At 42.4% G+C, this 21,732-nt stretch overlaps 1 protein-coding gene across 9 annotated transcripts in view; it reads left to right on the forward strand.

Moving 5' to 3' along the window:
* Nucleotides 1-21,392, forward strand: part of LOC130189370 (histone acetyltransferase KAT7-like) — a 21,424-nt gene extending 32 nt beyond the window's left edge. The window contains exons 1-16 of one of the 9 annotated variants that reach the window (XM_056408175.1): nt 1-372; nt 2,122-2,266; nt 4,318-4,521; nt 6,821-7,105; nt 7,240-7,322; nt 8,498-8,584; nt 11,813-11,911; nt 11,985-12,143; nt 12,257-12,304; nt 13,038-13,229; nt 15,180-15,269; nt 15,717-15,857; nt 16,058-16,151; nt 16,788-16,934; nt 18,310-18,416; nt 18,537-21,392. The exon at nt 1-372 is cut by the window's left edge and continues 32 nt beyond it. In XM_056408175.1, the coding sequence (XP_056264150.1) occupies nt 358-372; nt 2,122-2,266; nt 4,318-4,521; nt 6,821-7,105; nt 7,240-7,322; nt 8,498-8,584; nt 11,813-11,911; nt 11,985-12,143; nt 12,257-12,304; nt 13,038-13,229; nt 15,180-15,269; nt 15,717-15,857; nt 16,058-16,151; nt 16,788-16,934; nt 18,310-18,416; nt 18,537-18,635 (1,995 nt within the window). In that variant the 5' untranslated portion in view covers nt 1-357 and the 3' untranslated portion in view covers nt 18,636-21,392. Of the gene's footprint in view, nt 373-2,121; nt 2,267-4,317; nt 4,522-6,820; nt 7,106-7,239; nt 7,323-8,497; nt 8,585-11,812; nt 11,912-11,984; nt 12,144-12,256; nt 12,305-12,998; nt 13,230-15,179; nt 15,270-15,716; nt 15,858-16,057; nt 16,152-16,787; nt 16,935-18,309; nt 18,417-18,536 lie in introns of all 9 variants that reach the window. The other 8 variants (XM_056408178.1, XM_056408176.1, XM_056408180.1 and 5 more) reach the window with 8 other exon arrangements.
* Nucleotides 21,393-21,732: the final 340 nt, after the last annotated feature.

Genomic DNA, 21,732 nt, shown 5'->3' on the forward strand with positions numbered 1-21,732 from the left:
TGGTGAGACGATAATTAGATAACATTTTAGTAACTGATCAAATATAATTATTCGTTGACTTTATATTTAACGACGTTGCGATACACTATCACGCTCGCCGTAACCTGTGGAATCAAAGGCCCGTCGCAGCCTCATGTTCCACACGGAGGTATTTTATCAACGGACCCGAAAAACGAACGAGTTTGCGCCGGACTCACAAGGAAGTGCGGAAAAAATTGGTGCGCCTTTTTCAGCTGAGTTGGCTCATATCAAAAGCTGATGATTTGTTAGTCTTATTATTTATACAACCTGAAATAAATTAGCCCCAAAGTAGGGACTAGTAATCGGCCACTGGCGACACACGCAACACCTTTGGGAATGCCCCGGAGAAAGGTAAGACAGATTTGTAGCAGTCGTTCGGCTGCAGATTGGACACACAACAACACGACGTCACAGTTAATGTTAGCCAAACATCTAACTGTGTGGAAACACCTCTGGCCGCATGTGAGCCAACATGTATTTCTACGAGATGCAGCTAATAAGTAGTGGATGTGTGTTGAAATACGGACGTTAGCGGAGTCACTGGACTGAGGAATAGGTTTGTGTTGTTGCTAAAAAGCTACGCTAGCTAACGTGTGTTGCTGAATTGCAAGAATGTGCTGCAGTTTATGAAGCGTCGCTTCCTCGTGAGAAGAGCTTTAAACATTTGGGCTTTTAAGATACTCTGGTCATATTTGACCTGCTGGTGGGCTGCATGGAGACGCTGACCTCCAGTCATGTCAATAACGGCAGCTTTAACTGTTGCAAAAGGGATCAGGCTGTTCTTTGAGTGCGAGGATGAAAACGAAGCGCCCGCACCAAAACAACGCCGCGATTGGTCAGAAGCTGGACAGTCGTCGCTTTCATTGGTGCGGCTTTCTCAAACCCCGCCTCCTCTCTAATATGATTGGTCGTATGCAAATGAAGCACTCGACTGCTTGTTGTGAAGTTGTCAAACGCACTTAGCGTTGAATGTGCGCTGTGGTCCAGGCTGTAGTGTAGACACGCATTTCACAATTGTGTTACTGTCTTATAGTGCTAATCAAATGTAGTTCATGCGTAGTTACCATTAATTGAAAAGCTTAACAGCAGCGTTACTTTTGCACAATTACCACATTAATTCACATTAAGTTCGTACAAAGCTTTTTTTATTTTATTTGTATCTATGAATAGTTTTAATCTAATTGTGTTTCATGGTAGCTGAACTCATTTTATTTCAATTGCTCTGTTTTCCCCTTGTTTCCCTTTCTGTCTTTATAACACCTACTTTACTCCATGTGTGTCAATAAAGGGTTATGATATACTGTTTATGTATTTTCTTGGGTGGCCCTGTGTAAAATCCACGTGACTTACGCCGTAATTAGAAGAATACACAAATACATATACAATTGTGAACTAAACATTAAGCGCAACGAGTGAAACAGAAGTTACATTATTCTTTCACCAATTCAAATAAACATTTGTGGGTTGCCGACTCCTTTATTACATTTTGTTTATTATTACAGAGTTGATAGTATTATTATTATTTTATATCTATCCAAATGACATGTTGGTTCGTACTGTCCTCTTGCCCCACCCCCTCCCTGCCGGATTTGTGTGTCTCTGTTGGGGTGAGGTGAGCGTCACCCCATTCGTTGGCAGGCTACACTTTCGACAGCATGACGAGGTGACACACGTTTATGGGATGTTTCATGAGTGGATCTGTCTTTGCTGAGTTGTTGGGTGTTTTTTTGTGGTAACTGTCTTTCTAGTCCACTCAATTGACTACGAACTGGGAATTAACGCGGTAGGTGCTCTCAGGCGTTGTGATGAAACTGGGGGTGTTGGTACAATATAATCTGCTTGTACCCGCTGCAAATGGCGATGAGGCTTTTTACATTTAATTTATTGACAAAGTCCATCGTGGAAAGAGGGGGCGCGGAGCCGCAGGAGATGTGGATGGGGTGATGTTCCTCCCCCAGCATGGGATCTTTGTTGAATTACCCGATGGTAAAAACAAACAAACCAATAAAACACACACATATGAAGCTTAATAACATCAGTATCACATCCTCTGATACTTTAACCACGCTGCCAGCTAATGCACATTGTTGTTGTTTGCAGAGGGCCGCCGGCAGCAGCTCCGACGGGACGGAGGACTCGGATTTTTCCGCCGACCTCGAGCACGCGGAAGCTTCCGAGAACGCGCGCAGGCGCAGCAGCACGCGCCTCACTCGCGCCTCGCTGCGCCTCAGTCGGAGCTCACAAGGTATATCATCGTTATATTGTAACTTCAGTGGGACACCCATGCGACGAGGTTGTATCAACATAAATCATTGTAAAAAACGAATTAAATTAAATTCAGTTTATTTTGTAGCCCAATATCACAAATTACAAATGTGCCTCAAAGGGCTTTAGGAATGATATAACACCAGTTTTTTTGCCTTGGACTTCAGAAAGTTAGAAGTATCATTTTTATTTATCTTATTGTTCCAGTTTCCCTTGTTGGTTTATAATTAAATCCATTTATTATATCACCGTTTTAGTTTTCTGCTTTGATTTCTTTTGAATTTGCCGTGAATTTAAGTGGTTATATGTTCTTAATTTCCTATATATTTAATCGCACATATTCTGTATGAAGCCACACATTTACAAGATAATTTAATTTAAGTGTCATTTGAATAAGCGATGGTTTTTTCATTCGGGGACCACAGGGAAACTTCAAACCCCCCTCAGATAACAGTGTCTACTATCTATGGGCAGCCCTAATTCATGAATGGGTTCAGCAAGCCTGACTCCGCCTCCCTACACACACACACCAACCAGAGACACAATAAACACTACCCCTACCCCCTGTGTGAACTCTTTCCGCTGTCGCTGGCGGGGATTCGCAACGGAGAAATCAAAGGCGACACTGTTTCCTGCTGAGAGAAGTTTGCTGCGCTGTCCTCGTCCCCCAAAGAGGCTTAATAAAAAAAGCACAGGGGCCTCTTCTATTCCCCCAAAAAAGAAGTGGATTCAGAGGTTCAGTGTTCTTTAATGCTGCAGGATTAATCTCTTCTTTATCATTGAGGCCATTTGCAACAAGTAACTGTCTTTTTCCCATTTTCTGTTTTATTTAAAAATATATAATAGAGGACTCCTGGTCTAACTTTAGTCCGTCCCAGATTGATCATCTTGTTGATAGTGCCACAGGCTCACTGAGAATGACACTGGACTCGATAGCCCCTCTGAAGAAGAAGACAGTGAGGAAGAGGAGGTTTGCTCCCTGGTATAACCCTCAGACCCGCAAACTAAAGCAAACGTCACGAAAGCTTGAAAGCATATGGTGTTCAACTAATCTGGAGGAATCCCGCTTAGTTTGGCGAGATAGTCTTAAAACATATAAGAAGGCCCTCAGTAATGCCAGAGCAGCCTATTACTCATCAGTTATAGAGAAAAATAAGCCAGACTGACAGAGAGTCACAGCTCTGTGGAGCCGAGTATTCCTATAGACCTCAGCAGTAATGACTTCATGAACTTCTTCAATGAAGAGATTCTAACTATTAGAGGCAAGATTAATAATCTCTTGCCCTTAACCAGTGCCAATCTGTCCTCAAGTGGAATGGCCTTGGAAACCGCTGTATGCCCTGGTGTATATTTAGATGACTTTTCTCCCATCAACCGTGACCAACTGTCTTCAACAGTTTCTACTTCTAACCCGTCGTCTACCTGTCTCTTGGACCCCATCCCGACGAGGCTGCTTAAAGACGTTCTGCCTTTAATTGGCGCCTCTCTGTTGGATATTGTACAAATGACTTCTTAATGGCAGCAGATAAAGGACTCATCTCTGTACTGGTCTTGTTAGACCTTAGTGCTGCATTCGACACCATTGACCATGACATCCTATTACAGAGGCTGGAGCAGTCGATTGGCATTTCAGGCACGGCACTAAGTTGGTTTAGATCTTATCTATCAGGTCAATCTCAGTTTGTATTTGTAAACGATGAAGCCTCGATGACCACCAACGTTAATCACGGAGTTCCACAAGGTTCTTGGACCAATTTTATTCACCTTTTATATATGCTTCCTTTGGGCAAAGTCTTTGTGACTTCACGTCTTATTGGGTCCATTGGAAATGACTTCAATGATCAATTGATCATCAAAATAGTTGTCAATTGAAAAGCCCACTATAATATTAGGTAACTATAAGTTGCAATGCCGGAAAGGAAATGTAAAGAAATGTAAGGTGCGTCCAAATAAAATGTGTGTATCCATCTTTAATCGCCATGTTGATGTTCAACCATATTGGAAATCATCAGGTGATCTCTTCCCTTCCAGATAACTGCAGCTCTCATGCAGCCACTGGTCCAGATGAAGGCCAGGATTCAGCAGCAGAGGCGGCGGCAGCAGCAGCAGTGGCAGCGTCTGTCTTTTCCTCCGGGCGCAGGATCACACGCAGCCAGCAGGGGGCGACAAACACCGCAGCCAAAAAATACCCACTGCGTTGGAGCAGGTCGTCTGGCTCGGATACCGAGGCTAACGGTGAGAGCAGCATCATATGTCTTGGCTATTGGACCTACACATGACATCAAAGGATGCGTTTTTATTAAAAGGGGATGCCGTTTGTTTCTTTTTATGAGAGTGGGAACGGAAGCACAGTTAGGCAGTGAGGTAAGAGAGCAGGGCGAGAGCGGAAGGGAGAGTAAAAGGTGGCGAGTAGATAAAGGAGTTGTAAAAGGAAGCTGCACGAGAAAAGAAGGAATGAGATGAGGATGAGGAGGGGAAGGAGGAAGAAGAGCATCTCTGTCAGCGTGTTTCATTCAGTGCTCATTGATGAGCCCTGTCTGTGATCACAGCATGTTCCTGATTTTATAAAGAAGGCGAATATATATCTCGGCTCATATATACGCTCTCATTGTGTTGAATGAATTACCTCACGGAGAGAGACCACGATCCGTTTTCAAACTTCAGGCGCTGTAGGAGGCGCTGGTCTGTATCCATAAAAGAAAAAAGAGAGATATCTGTGCCTTTAGATTATTTGGTTGTTCGATGTTATCGCTCATTGCCTTAAATAGGAGTCAGAGTGAAACAATATTCAAGTATTACACAGCTAAAGATTATTTGTAATTTTTTTTCAACATTATTTACACAATACAAAAAGAAAAAGCTGAAATGTAAAAAGTCAAAGCAACAACTCCAAACATAATCAAAGACTCGTACACTAGCAGATATGCACGTAGAACCAAGAAGCTAATGGCTCCCCTTTAGGGGAAGTCCACACGATTCAGGAGCCAAAGAGCTATAAACTCATTATCAAGATTCCTGTGAGTGTAAAAAATCCTATTGATGCTTGCAAATTAAAATCTTAGATGCCGGTTTACAAACATTGGGCAGATACCAAACATCACGGGCCCTCAAACGGACCCTTGAGGAACACCAGATGCAATGTTAATGGGTTATAATTCCTGACCCGGACCATTTGATGGGATAGGAGTGCTGCAGGAATGAGTCCTAAAACCTGGAAGTGAGGATTCTTTTGCATTTCCTGTGCCCTCAGCTCGAAGACGATGGGTTTTTTGGTTTGATTTTTTACGAAATAATGGTGTTTGTCATTGTGTGCCTCTTTGTATCCAATGGACTCGCCTGAAATGCATGTGGTAATAGGAAAGATGCTTTGGGGTGTAGCACACATCGTAAGACATTGTTAAGCACTGGCACATTGCAAACCCAATTTCAGAGTTTAAACGAAATACGACGGGGAGACAAAGGAAAGAAAATGGTGCTGCCATATGCCCCATGCATCTGTCTGTGTTTTCTGCTTCTGCGTTTACATGCAGCCTGTTCTATTGGATTTCTCTGCCACTGCTGGAGGGTGTCTGCTGCATCTGTGTTTGTGGTCACGTTTGCAGCCGACAGTGAATTCCCTTTAGATCGATTCGTGGTAAAAGATTGAAAAATGGCTTTTAGAAACATTGATTTTCTAAAAGCCAATTCAGTTCATTTCATATAGGCCCAACATCACAAATTACGAGTTTGCCTCAGAGGGCTTTACAATCCATACAAATATGAGATCCCTGACCTTTGACCTCACTTCAGATCAGGAAAACCTCCCAAGAAATAGAAAAAAAAACTTTGACAGGGAAAAAAGGGAAGACACCTTCAGGAGAGTAACAGAGGAGGATCCCTCTCCAGGATGGACAGATGAATAGATGTCATGTGACCAGAAGGAATTGTTACAGAGTTACAACACATTCAATGAGTGTGACAGAGTGTATGAATAGTTTGTAGTAGGCATGGACCACCATCCAGAAAGGGGGGGGGGGGCGAGCTCACCAGGCAGGAGGTATCAGATACAGATTTATCTTCTTCTTCTGTTAGTTGTGGCTGTATTTAGTCCACCACTTGCCATGCAGCATGAAAGTAGCGCTACCTTGCAGAACACAGGTGTGCCACTGCCTCCATCGGTTATTTTTTGTGTGACTTTAGTTCCTTGCTGTGGGCCATAATGTGAGGCGATGGAAATATTCAAAAGATAGTGTACTCTTCAACTGATATTGATTTTTTATTTTTTATATTCGGGCATTTTATTTTATGTGACTGAAACATGTATTGCAGCATTATATTGTTTTAGTCCTGTGTCTGTTCCTCCAAAGTCTGACCCTGGACCTCATATAACCCCACTTTATAAAAAAAATGTTTAATACATTTATTATTTCTAAGACAATCAAATGAAAATACAACTTGTGTGGACTTTCGGACTTTCCATTCCGATTGAAACCCGCAGAGTTCGGCGTCCTTGCCGTCATTCCCTTCTCATTCCCTTTTATTCTGATTGGCTCAGCAGACCTGAAGCCGGGGGCAGACCGGGACGAGACCCCTCCCCGGACCCCGACGGGCAACGCCCCGTCCTCGGAGTCCGACATCGATGTTTCCAGCCCCGGCAACGACCTTGTGTCTTCCAGCAACGACGTTGTGGTGTCGCAGGAGGAGGACGAGCGATTGGCCAAAGAGCTGTCGCTCAAAGAGGCCGCCGCCCACGACCTCTCCCACCGGCCCAAACGGCGGCGCTTCCACGAGAGCTACAACTTTAACATGAAGTGTCCCACACCCGGGTGCAACTCGTTGGGTGAGGGCACAAACACAACGATGGTTTATTTTTTCATTGGCTCAGATGTTCCTGCACCAACCCTCAGCTCTCCGTACATCTCTCTCTTTCTCTCTCTCTCTTTCTGTTTCTCTCCCTCCCGTTCTGTCTCTCAGGTCATCTCACAGGGAGGCATGAGAGACATTTCTCCATATCGGGATGTCCTCTCTACCACAATCTCTCTGCTGATGAATGCAAGGTACACACACACACACACACACACACACACACAGTTATGTTGACATATCAATACGACAATGTCAGTTGGGGTATTCTTAATACACATTTGAAATGATTTAAGTAACCCCGTAAATTGGGAGTGACAGAATGACTGAGACGCACGCACACACACACACACGCACGCACACACACACAGACATATCAAAAGGGACTCCAGGGTAAGAAGTAGGTGTGTTAAAAAGCCTTTTTTAATACGGGAAGCTCCCACCAATTCATATATTTTATGTTTATCTTCCTTTTTACCTTCGCATTGAAAATGCCGGAAGGTTATGTTTTGATCGCCGTGTATTTATTTATTTATTTATTTGTATGCGTGTTATTCGCAAAACTCAAAAAGTATTGAACCGAATCGCATGAAATTTGGTGGGATGATTGTTTATTATCCGGGGACCAGTTGATTAGATTTTGGGATCGATCGGGTCAAAGGTCAAAGGTCATGAACAGGTCAAAATCTTTCGCAGAACTCAAAAAGTATTGAACCGAATCGCATGAAATTTGGTGGGATGATTGCTTATTATCCGGGGACCAGTTGATTAGATTTTGGGATCGATCGGGTCAAAGGTCAAGGTCAAAGGTCATGAACAGGTCAAAATGTTCTTGAATCGCATGAAATTTGGTGGGATGATTGGTTATTATCCGGGGACCATTTGATTAGATTTTGGGATCAATCGGTTCAAAGGTCAAGGTCAAGGTCATGGAAAGGTCAAACTCTTTTTTTACCATAGCACGATACATTTTTGTCCAATTGGCATGCAACTAATGCCAAAATGTTCATAATTCAATGCCCGATCTTGTGATATGCGAAGGTATGCGCTCTACCGAGTGCCCATTCTAGTTTACATTTTGTTTTTGGTTGTTGCCAAAATCTGTAAAACATTTTTTTGGTGCTGCTTTTTAAAATATTTCTCATGATTCAAACTAAGTTTCTTCTGTGAAAATGGCTCATCGCACTGTGACCAGGTGTGTCCAGTGTATGAAACTGGAGAAAGACAACAGACTTAAATCGAAGTTGTCAAGCTGCAAAGCTTCCAGGAACACAAGGGTGGGGGGTGGGGGGCTGCTGCATTTTATTTATTTATTTGTTGGGGTTGTTGTGATTTGTTGGTGGCAGACACAGTGTTGATGTTTTGTCAGGGCAAGGCATCGACGCGCGACAAACAGGCCGAGGAGCGGACGCTGTCACACCGCCAGGACGAGAATAGACACTCCACACGAAGCCAGGTAACACACACACACACACACAAGTGCATCAGACAGGTATAACACATGGTGACACATGCTTACACCTAAAAACAGAGCAATACATGTACACACACACACATATATATACATATATGTTTGCATGTGTGTGTATATATATATATATACACTACCGTTCAAAAGTTTGGGATCACCCAGACAATTTCGTGTTTTCCATGAAAACTCACACTTTTATTTATCAAATGAGTTGCAAAATGTATAGAAAATATAGTCAAGACATTGACAAGGTTAGAAATAATGATTTGTATTTGAAGTAGTAATTTTTTTCTTCAAACTTTGCTTTCGTCAAAGAATGCTCCTTTTGCAGCAATTACAGCATTGCAGACCTTTGGCATTCTAACTGTTAATTTGTTGAGGTAATCTGTTGAAATGTCACCCCACGCTTCCTGAAGCACCTGCCACAAGTTGGATTGGCTTGATGGGCACTTCTTGTGGACCATACGGTCAAGCTGCTCCCACAACAGCTCAATGGGGTTGAGATCTGGTGACTGTGCTGGCCACTCCATTACAGACAGCATACCAGCTGCCTGCTTCTTCCCTGAATAGTTCTTGCACAATGTGGAGGTGTGCTTTGGGTCATTGTCCTGTTGGAGGAGGAAATTGGCTCCAATCAAGCGCTGCCCACAGGGTATGGCATGGCGTTGCAAAATGGAGTGATAGCCTTCCTTATTTAAAATCCCTTTTACCTGGTACAAATCTCCCACTTTACCAGCACCAAAGCAGCCCCAGACCATCACATTACCTCCACCATGCTTGACAGATGGTGTCAGGCACTCTTCCAGCATCTTTTCACCTGTTCTGCGTCTCACAAATGTTCTTCTGTGTGATCCAAACACCTCAAACTTGGATTCATCTGTCCATAACACCTTTTTCCAATCTTCCTCTGTCCAATGCCTGTGTTCTTTTGCCCATACCAATCTTTTCTTTTTATTGGCCAGTCTCAGATATGGCTTTTTCTTTGCCACTCTGCCTAGAAGGCCAGCATCCCGGAGACGCCTCTTCGCTGTCGACGTTGACACTGGCGTTTTGCGGGTACCATTTAAAGAAGCTGCCAGTTGAGGACCTGTGAGGTGTCTATTTCTCAAACTAGAGACTCTAATGTCTCTTGTCTTCTTGCTGAGTTGTGCACCGGGGTCTCCCACTTCTCTTTCTGCTCTGGTTAGAGCCCGTTTGTGCTGTTCTCTGAAGGGAGTAGTACACACCGCTGTAGGACATTTTCAGTTTCTTTGCAATTTCTCGCATGGAATAGCCTTCATTTCTAAGAACAAGAATAGACTGGCGAATTTCACATGAAAGTTCTTTTTTTCTGGCCATTTTGAGAGTCTTATCGAACCCACAAATGTGATGTTCCAGATAATCAACTAGCTCAAAGGAAGGCCAGTTGTATAGCTTATATCTCCAGCATAACTGTTTTCAGCTGTGCTAACATAATTGCACAAGGGTTTTCAAGGGTTTTCTAATCATCCATTAGTCTTCTAAGGCGATTAGCAAACACAATGTACCATTAGAACACTGGAGTGATCGTTGATGGAAATGGGCCTCTATACACCTATGGAGATATTTCATTAGAAACCAGACGTTTCCACCTAGAATAGTCATTTACCACATTAACAATGTATAGAGTGTATTTCTGATTGATTTAATGTTATCTTCATTTAAAAAAACAATGCTTTTCTTTGAAAAATAAGGACATTTCAAAGTGATCCCAAACTTTTGAACGGTAGTGTATATATATGTATTATTGTATTGTAAGGGTAATCTCTTTATCAGCTGAAGTGAATCCAGGTGAAAGCTGTGACCCGACCGAAATTTCACCTGTACGATTCCCTTCATCATGAGCTAAAGGTGTATGTGTGTGTCTGTGTGTTTGAAGGGGAATTCCTGGTCGGATGTAGCTCATTGGTTCTTTTGACCGTGCTCATGGATCAACAGAGAAAAAGCTCTAAATGAGCGAGTTGTTCCATAACCCCTAGACCAGAACAGGATTACATATTGTATAAAATATCAGGATGAAAGTGATGGCACAGTATAACATACCAGCAGTCTGCTGCAAGATAAATGTAAGAATTGGGTAAAAAATGAAAACATGCAAGGCCATCTATAAAAGAGTACTGAGTATTAGTTTCTCTAAAACATCAACAGATTTAACACCTACTTTTTAACGGCTTAGGATGTTAGAATTAATTCAAATGTGACACCTCTGAAGGCCGTTTGATATCTGGTCCATAACTTAAAGACTATATTCATATACATCTTGTCAGCCTGTGCACAGCTTGTTCAACGATACGTGAAATGTGAGACAATAAGGCATAAATATATGTATAAAATTGCTTGTTTATTTATTACTGGACATGTAGGGACAAATAGATTATAATATATGTCCCTACACATCCAGTAATAAAAAACACATAAAATACAGTATCCAAAAGTAACCAATATCTCCCGTGTTTCATATTTTCAAGAAAAACCAAACGGGCAGATCGACAGCTTGGGAGTACTCTGAAACAGAAAATAATTAAATGGAAACAATTTATATTAGGGTTGAAATGAAAAAAATGTAATGCCATGTATCAGTCTTCGGAGTGGGTTCACAGAAACATAGATGTTTTCGAGTTTATTTAAATTATTTTCTTACCTTATAATAATAATAATTTATCATTTATTAACACAGTAGGGGAAGTTATTTGCATTTGACCCATCCGTAGTTATTAAGGAGCAGTATGTAGATTAGACCAACCTATTTTGCCTTAATATTTGGCTCTTTGCATTGGTATGTTTGTAAGCAGTTGGCTGTGCAACCATGAGTATAATAATATATCAGAATCTGAACCTTTTATTGGACATACAAGGAATGTGTCCTGGTGGGTGGTGCATAACATTGGACAATAAGACAAATAAACACAGAGCAAGAAATATGAAAATGTATCATCAGCATATTGCTGGATCTCTTCAGACACAGGCATATCTTTTATATAAATAAAAGTGGCCCGAGTATAGATCCCTGTGGGACGCCGATACAGAAATGAACTTAAAATCATGAACCTTCACAATTTGTGTTAATGTTTCCATTACATCAAGCAGTAATAAAGCATCATTAGAACATGCATACATCTCGGCGAGACATTATTTGTTTATCTAGTCTCATCAGGCGGTGCAAAGCCTTCAGCCTCCGTCTCTTTGTGGTCTCAGGCCCCGTCGGACCGCCAGCTGCGCTACAAGGAGAAGGTGACGGAGCTGAGGAGGAAGAGGAATTCTGGCCTCAATAAGGAGCAGAAGGACAAGTCCACGGTGAGCGTGTGAGGAATGAACGCGTTTACTCCTTCACGCACCTCCGTATCCTTACCCGTTCGTATTTTGAAAGTCTTACTCCCCACCCAACCCCCCAACCCCCCCGCCCACCCCCACCCAGGAGCACCGTCAGAGCCACGGAGCGAGCAGGGAGCCGCTGCTGGAGAACATCACCAGCGACTACGACCTCGAGCTGTTCAGGAAAGCGCAGGCACGTGCCTCGGAGGACATTGTAAGAGAGAAAACTCATCCTCACTTCCCTCCTGTACGCTTTTTTCCGCTTCCCTTTGTTTTTTTGGGTTCCCCCCCCCCCTTCTGCATTATTCCTCTTCTTCTCTGTTTCAGTCAGCAAACCCTCCTCTGCAGCCACAGGAGGAGTCTGAGATATTTTTGGTAGTTTGGACAATCACTTCCTGTTAATCTGTCTTTTTTTATTTTGTTATTCCGCTCTGTTACTTTGTGAACCATTCAGATGAAAAGGCATTGTTCTCCTCCAATCACACAGACGGTTTTGTATGTTTTAGTTGACAGATAGCATGTGCTTACAATTTCCCGCCTCAAAAAACACACAACAGATTCAGATTAGGCATTTCTAGCTGCTATTGGTTTGTTTCACTATTAAATAAAAGACATCTTGAAAGACGTAAGATAGGTGAACTTTCTCTGTCAAAGTATTGGTTTCATTGCACCGTAACACGGCCAGTTTTAAATTATCTTAAATTCCCTTTCCATCGATTCAAGGCCTTAAATCATGTTCGCATTATTTAAGTCTTAAATTGAGTTTCACGGATTTTGGAAATACTTCGTTAACACAAATCTTGTCTCTTATTTGCCTCTGAAAACGTCTTAAAACCCGTCGCAGACAACATGTAAACTAGTGAATTAGTTTCAAAGCTTCATTTTAGGCCTTTTCCTCTTGGTTCCCCATTCTAATCTTTCTTCCTGCATCTTGTGATGGTTCTATCTGGCTGGTTGCCTCCGCTGAGGTTTTCCTGTGTATGTTCACCAGATCCTCTTCCCTAAATAATTGGGATCTTTTTTTCTTTCTCTTCTCTTCCATCCTTTCTTTGTTCCTTTTCTCTTGCGGGCCCCCATCTCCCCGTCCTTCCTGTCCCGGCATCTACAGGAGAAACTTCGGCTGGCCGGCCAGGTGTCCGAGGGCAGCAACATGATAAAGACCATCGTGTTTGGCCGCTACGAGCTGGACACGTGGTACCACTCCCCGTACCCAGAGGAGTACGCCCGCCTGGGGAGGCTCTACATGTGCGAGTTCTGCCTCAAGTATATGAAGAGCCAGACCATTCTGCGGCGGCACATGGTGAGGCAGCTCTTTCTCTGGGGCGCCTGCAGGTCCTTTTGAAGTCAGAATGTGTCTAAAATTAATCTCATTTACTTATTTTTACTAACAATCCCAGAATGCAATCTGTTTTATAACCTTACTTTGCAATACCTCCTGGTCACACTGTATTGTAAGTACCTAGATGTCCCATATCAAAGTGGGGCTGATACAACACACTTAACGTCGAAACCCTTCGTCTTTGCCTTCTAATTTTGCTAGTTTATGCAGACGGTAGTGTCACAAACTTTAAACAGAAATGTTCTTGGTTTTGCCAACTTGTACCGTAATCCAATTACATTTGGCTTTTATGTTGTAAATTCAGTGTTTTTTTGGTATTGTAACAACACTTGTCTTGAGTCTGGCAAACATGCAGTATATATATATATATCAACAAATATATATATTTTTATATTCAGTGCGTAGGGAAGTATTCAGACCCCTTTAAAATGTGTCCCTCTTTGTTTCATTGCAGCCATTTTCTAAAATCCAAAAAGTTAATTTTATTTCTCAGTAATGTAACTCGGCACCCCATCTTGACAGAAAAAAACAAAAATGTAGACAATTTTGCAAATGTATTAAAAAAGAAAAACTGAAATATCACATGGTCATAAGTATTCAGACCCTTTGCTGTGACGCTCATGCTGTACATTTCTTCTGACCCTCCTTGAGATGGGTCTACTCCTTCATTGGAGTCCAGCTGTGTTTAATTAAACTGATTGGACTTGATTAGGAAAGGCACACACCTGTCTCTATACGACCGTACAGCTCACACTGCATGTCAGAGCTCTCTCACCAAGGCTCTTCTCCCACGATTGCTCAGCTTGGCTGGACGGCCAGGTCTAGGAAGAGTTCTGGTCGTCCCAAACTTCTTCCATTTAAGGATCATGGAGGCCACTGTGCTCTTGGGAATCTTGAGTGCTGCAGAAATTCTTTTGTAACCTTGGCCAGATCTGTGCCTCGCCACAATTCTGTCTCTGAGCTCCTTGAGCAGTTCTTGGACCTCATGATTCTCATTTGCTCTGACATGCAGTGTGAGCTGTACGGTCGTATATAGACAGGTGTGTGCGAAGAAACAAAGAGTGAACATTTTAAAGGGGTCTTTCCGTACCCACTGTAAATATATATGTGTGTCTGTATATACCTGGATGGATGGACTGGCGGCCTGTCCAGGGTGTCCCCTGCCTTCGCCCTATGTCAGCTGGGATCGGCTCCAGCGCCCCCGCGAACCTAATAAGGATGAAGCGGTATTGATAGTGGATGGATGGATATATATATATTTGTTTCTATATATATATAATGTATCCGGCTGTTCTTTGACATCTCAATGGTCTTTCTACTGTGGATATGATCTATCATTTGAAAAAGTGTGAAACTGTTTCACTATTTTCCTGATAATTTGTAAAACACCGCTAAATACTGCAAATTGCGCCTGGTGAGGTGAGGGAGCGGTACTTTACCGGAGCTGATGTAACCAAAACGTTTGAAGCTTCCCGTCTGTGGTGTAGAAGCTTCAAAGTGCAAATGGACTGTGGCACAAAATGAGCCTGAGCTGTAGTTCCAACTCTTACCTCACTATCTCTGCGCCTGAGGCGACTCATCATTGTATTCCCAGACCATGCCGACTCTATTAAGATGGACTGTATAACTGTCCTGAAGCAGTGCACATCGTTTCTATATTGGAGTGAGGTTTGGTCGGCCATATTTGTAACGTTAACTTGAATTTCTAACATCAATTAAGAATATCTAAGATGAGGGTAATGTATCGAGCAGGGAGGATCCAGTGTAGTCCGAATATCTCTGACTCGGTTTCCTTCTGATTCTTTTTCTTCTGTCCAGAGCGAGCACCATGCGAAACTAAAAGTAAAATGTTTAGCTAACTTCTAAATGAACTAACCTGCGCTGCTTTCTCTCATCTCTCGTCGCGTGAAGGCCAAGTGTGTGTGGAAGCACCCTCCAGGGGACGAGATCTACAGGAAGGGGAACATCTCCGTCTTTGAGGTGGACGGAAAGAAGAACAAGGTAAAAAAAAGAGCGCCTTTCCCAGAGGACGGTCTGGGTTTCTTACTCGTCTTAAGTCAGACTGGCTCAACTCCTGCACAAAGGTGTCACAAATTACCCCTTTCTGCTTTTTCAACACATGTAACCGTCTCTGGTCCTTTTTTTATTAATACAAGCGGTTTTCCCACAGTAGTGAAAGGCAGACTCTCTGTACATAACTATGTCTGGATGCATTGTGAAATTAATTAATTCTTAAAAGATGAGAACATTCATAAATACAGTCATTGGAAGTCTCTTTAGCTCCTCCCCTGGCTGCTGTACTACTGTGGGCAAGTATCAACAGTGAGACCGTTAAGGAAAGGTGATGCTTCCTTCAATTCCCTTTTTGTTTGTTTGTAAAATAAATAATAAATAAAATGGCACTTCTGGTTGGTTCTCTCTCTCTCTCTCTCTCTCTCTCTCTCTCAGATTTACTGCCAGAACTTGTGTTTGCTGGCGAAGCTCTTCCTGGACCACAAGACTCTGTATTACGACGTGGAGCCTTTCCTCTTCTACGTCATGACCGAAGCCGACAACACCGGGTGCCATCTAGTCGGATACTTCTCCAAGGTAAACAAATGTTTACCAGAGAGAAAAAGTGAATACACACAGTCAAAATGAGACGGACTACAGTGTATCCTCTGTCTGTGTAAATATCAGCTCAGAATGTCAGCTTCCTCGAATTCCACAATATTAATCGTGATATCGGCCCCTGAAAGACGCCTTTTCATTCAAACCGCTGTGTTTCGGGCTTCATCCTCCCTCTGCAGGAGAAGAACTCGTTCCTCAACTACAACGTGTCCTGCATCCTCACCATGCCGCAGTACATGAGGCAGGGCTACGGCAAGATGCTCATCGACTTCAGTGAGTGTGGACGCCGTGTGTGTCTGTGTGCGTCTGTGGTTGTCTTTCCCAGTTTGCGTGTTCTTGCATGTGTGTGTGTGTTTTGCCTCATAAACTCAAAATACAGGCCAACTAGAATGGGCACTCGGTAGAGCGCATACCTTCGCATATCACAAGATTGGGCATTGAATTATGAACATTTTGGCATTATTTGCATGCCAATTGGATATAAATTGACCGTGCTATGGTAAAAAGAAGATGTTGACCTTTTCATGACCTTGATCATGACCTTTGACCCGATCGATCCCAAAATCTAATCAAATGGTCCCCGGATAATAACCAATCATCCCACCAAATTTAATGCGATTCGGTTTAATACTTTTTTACTTATGCGAATAACATGCATACAAAGAAATAAATAAATACACAGCGATCAAAACATAACCTTCCGCATTTTCAATGCGAAGGTAATAACAACAGATTTAAGAGGCTGTCTGGAGCACTTTCCCTTTCCTTGGTTTCTGCCTATTAAAGTCATTAATTTGTCTTTTTCTCTGTATCCTTATTATATTTCCTCACTGGGACAAAGTAATGCTCGACAATAAAATGTAATAACAACAATAACAACAAGCTCTTTCTGATCTGCCCCTTTTTAAGGCTACTTGTTGTCCAAAGTGGAGGAGAAGGTGGGCTCACCTGAGCGCCCCCTGTCTGACCTGGGCCTCATCAGCTACCGGAGTTACTGGAAGGAGGTGCTGCTGCGCTACCTGAACAACTTTCAGGGCAAAGAGATCTCCATCAAAGGTCAGAGCTGGACCGCACTCTCCCAAGAGCTGGCAAGAGATAGGAAAATAATACTGAGGGAGAGGAACGGTGGGCAATGTGTGTGTGTGACTGTGTGTGTGTGTGTGTGTGTGAGTGCCTGTGTGTGTGTGTGTGTGTCATCTTTTGTGAATGGACCAGAGAACACTGTGGCCACTCCAAGTGAGCATCCAGATGATAAATAAAGATGGATGCACCCAAAACTGTGTCATATACAGTATATGTATATATATTATATATATATATATATGTGTATGTATATTGCTCTTAGTTAAATATGATAACCAACTTCAGTTCTGATCAAAACTACCAAATATTCATTCATTTTCAGAGTTTTAACAGTTACAATTTTGGAAATTGATGTTGAAGTCAAAAAATAAATAATTACAATGTAAAAGCCAAACAGAGAAAATCATCATACATTTGAAAAGAAAACAAATATCCCTTGTGAGGCACGACAGTCAAGTTATTCTGAAGTTTGAGTATTTAGTTGCGTCTTAAATGGTCAAAGACTCAATATGATTGATTTAGTTTTTAGTTTGAAATAACTCCAGTTGACTAAGACACAATATTGCACTTAGTTGTCGATGAGTTGCTTTGAAAAGATAACTGATTCACAGTAATTCCAGCATCTTTTTGTCATGCTTAGGAGAGGAAGCGGGAGCATCAAATAATAGATGAGCGGCACAGAGGAGCGGCGAGTTCAGTGATACCGCTCTGTTCCCTCCCGTCGAAGCCTCTTCGTGTTCTCTTTTTGTTGTAATTCCTGTTTGCCATTTTACATTTCGGAAGGTCTTTTGGCCTCATACGGAGTAATATTCTCACCCGTTCCCAGTCTACAGTCAAAATGCGTACCCTCCGTGCTGCCGTGATGCGAGCGCTCTGCCTCCATCATTCTCCGACACGCCGTGTAGAGATTAGCAAAGTGGGTTTCGGCATCATTCTGGAGCCTTCTGATTGGTTCTTGCTATACCGCTGTATTAGAGCTCAGACTGATTGGCTTTCGCAACTTTCCTCTACCTCCACCCTGCTCTTTTTTTTGTTGCACCCCTCAACTCTTGAAAAAATATATAAAAACTCAAACATCTCCGCGATTTATCGAGTTCCGTAATAATTGCGGAACACAACAAATCGATAATGAAATTTGTTGCCAACTTTTCTAAAAATAGATTTTTCGCGATTTTATCGATTCGTTGTTGCAGCCCTATAGCTTCAATCTTCTCATCTAACTCTTGGCAAGAAAGCAGAAGATCTTCCTTTGACGTTGTCACTGTGAGCCTTCACCACTTCACTCAGCCTCACAGACGGTCTGGACGCCGTCGCGCTGACCTCCCCTCTCCCGCTCTTGTGTTCACAGAGATCAGCCAGGAGACGGCGGTGAACCCGGTGGATATCGTCAGCACGCTGCAGTCCCTCCAGATGCTCAAGTACTGGAAGGGAAAGCACCTGGTTTTAAAGAGACAGGTAGGAAACAAGACATTTGACATTAATTCCGACCGTTTGGTAGGGCATGCCTCCCGTGCCCAGCTGGTCGCTGATTGCTTATCAAGTGAGCTCGACTACGGTGCGTTTTCTTCTCTGCAGGACCTTATCGACGACTGGAAGGCCAAGGAGACCAAGCGTGGCAATGGCAAGACCATTGACCCCAAAGCCTTAAAATGGACACCGCCTAAAGGGACGTAGAGGAGCTTCCAGAAACACAAACACACACACACACACACACACAGACCGATCCTCCGCCACACTCTGGCATGCTCACAGATCCTGAGCCTGAACCCCCCCAGGCTCACACACACACACACTCTTGTACAAAACCCCTTTCAGCCGCTCGATGTGTCCGCCGTGATCTCTGGGTTCAGCAGTCACGCTCAACATGAGATCCAGTATGAGAGCAGCGCTACGACGCCTGGCCACACACAGTATTTGAATGGGCATTACACAAAAATAGGACCGACGGTTTCTTTGGAAATTTAAGTATTTATTTCACGTCACAAAAAACAAACATGCATATCATGAAACAAAGATTATCGTAGCTTGTCCCTGAATAGTTTTTTGAGCCATAAACAATATATTACAAAACAGCCGTATGCCACTCACTTAAATTGCATTAATATATTACATGGGTGCTTTTTAAAAACATTTGTAAAGAGAATATTAATTATTTCAAAAATTGTTGGTTAACAGTTTATTAACATGATTATTCATGTAATAAATATATATATATCTCTATATATATATAATGTCTTTATATATATAATGTCTTTATATATATATCTTTATATATATATAAGATATATATATATGTGTGTGTGTATGTATGTATATATATCAACTGTGTCCACTTTGGGGTTCCATAGGAGAGAATCGGCTGTTCCTTATTTTTATTTTTAGATTTCATATTTCCCCGACAAACACTGTGACTAAATTTAAAAGAATGAGCGAAGCAAGCGGCCGGTGATGTCCGTCCACGTGAGAGATCGCCGCTGAACCTCATTTGTAGTCTTGAGAAGTGAAAGTAATTTGTGAGTGCACCTCCGCCCCGACACCGGATTAGCACGGAGCGCCAGGCCCGCCCGCTAACCTAATCTGCGGCAGCCGTATTGAACCGGTGCTGCTTTTCATTCGTCTCTCGAGGTGGTCGACACAACGCAGGTCTGCAGCGCGTTGACTCATGCGATGCATTGTGGCAGACACAGACCAGCTGGCTGTGATTACACAGGGCAAGGCCCGGGCCCAGCAAGCAAATGAATGCAGTTTATAGGGAGAGCAGCTGAGGTCACATGGCTCAACAGAGAGATCCCAAACTGATTTATTTGAGAATTGGAAAACAAAAACTACTAAACTACTTCTGGCAATACAAAAACTACTAAAAACTACTTCTGGCAATACATTTTGTATGTCTTATCCACGTTTTTTTTCTCTTCCCTGTTTAAGACTAAACAGGTGAGAGAAAAACTACGTTTCTGCGTTTTCCTTTTAAGTTTTGCAATTCAAACTCACCTGGGAAGAAAAAAAATAATGCTTTTGTTACTATTGGAAATTAGTATTAAAAAGAGTCCTGCAACAACAACATAGAAAAAATGAACCTGACAACTTTTTTCACCTGCTTTAACGGATGAAAAACGTAAAGGAAATATCCTGTTTTTAAGACATGAACACAGGAGAGAAAACGGTTTGGATCAGACTAAGTAAATGGATCAGCAGAGAAATATGACCTTCCATTGCTTATCGTCATTATACATATCGTAGTACTTTATGGTGTGAATGATTGGGTATCAGCTGCAGAGTTCATCATACAATTAAATATGATTAGGCCCGAGGGTAGAGACATTTCTCTGAGTCTTAACAGTGACTGTTTGAACCCAGAGCTAATCAATAACTCACTATCACTGTCATGCAACAAACACACACGCACACACATTGTGTCCAGTATTTTAGCTATAGCTGCCACTGGCCGTGCTCGGACTGGTCTTCCCTTCTCTTTGGCCTTTTATCTTTCGGGGTGGCCATGTTGTTTTCTGACGGTGCCGGTGCACCACGGGGGGTCTCGGCCGTCCTCTCTGGTGGTCGTGTTAAAGTTCTCAATGATATTTTATACTTGTTCTACCTCTAAGGTTTACCACTGTATATGAGCTAGAATGGCCCATTTTAAGTTTGTCTCGTCTTCCCACACTCTTTTTTTTGTTTACTAGACAACAACAAATTATTTATATTATATATAACTGTGTAATGTAAAAGACAGGTTGCTACTCTATAGAACCGTCTGCCTTGTGAATAAGAATATTTATCTCCAAATTGTATGTGTCTAGAAAGTCTTTAGAAGTCCTTTACATTTCAGAAGCTTATCGCTCAACACAAGTGACATGATGTTGAATCAAAACCGTTGCCACTATAATTGCAGTTTGAAAAATAGTACACCAATTTCCCTTCTTGTGAGACTAATTAGCATTTTCTTTTATTATTTCGGTCTTTCCAGCAAACTGTGGGATTTGAAAACACAATCGAGAATCTTCGTAGAAGAAGAATCGTTTGACGTGCGCATTTTCACTTTCTTGTGAGTTAGATGAGAAAATGGATGCCACTAGCGTAGCTTAGCACAAAGACGAATGGTTTGTTAAGCTTATGCTAAACTAACAGGCCGGTGGCTCTAACTATATTATATACAATTAATATAGAGTGGAATCGTTTTTTCTCACAATCATTCATATTTCATACATTTGGAACTAGCCCTTTAACCATTGTGCATTTGTCTCGACGGCCGTCGGCTGTGGAATCGGAGGTGTGTGGCCAACAATGTCGGATTGAATCTGTCTATCTTTTTTTTCCCCAGAATGCTTTTTTGCTGTTGCTATTGTGTCACAATGTTCACGTGTGGAAGAATCTTCCCTTTAACATCCTGGAGTTACATCTCTTTCTCTGCCTTTAAAACTCTACAAGGTTGGAGATGTATTTCTGTCTTTTTATTTTATTGTATTGTGACGTTTTCCTTTCTACCATATGTGGAATTCTATAATTCTGCGGTTGATTTCCAGTCTTCATTGGGGTGGGGGGGGGGGGGGGTGCTGGATGTCACTTGTGGCTGTAGGGAGTGGGTCGTCACGCCAAATCTTAAGTGCATTTAAAAAAAAGTGCACTTTCACACAGAATTGAAATCCACACACACACACATCTTGATGACGATGAACCATACACGACTGTGTAGCTTATCAAGCGTTTGTATTGCCTGCGTAGGGACGACTGGGCTGCCACGTCGTACCGACACTTAACATACAATCCATCA

This window comes from Pseudoliparis swirei, chromosome 23, assembly GCF_029220125.1.
Source record: "Pseudoliparis swirei isolate HS2019 ecotype Mariana Trench chromosome 23, NWPU_hadal_v1, whole genome shotgun sequence".
NCBI classification, from domain to species: domain Eukaryota; kingdom Metazoa; phylum Chordata; class Actinopteri; order Perciformes; family Liparidae; genus Pseudoliparis; species Pseudoliparis swirei.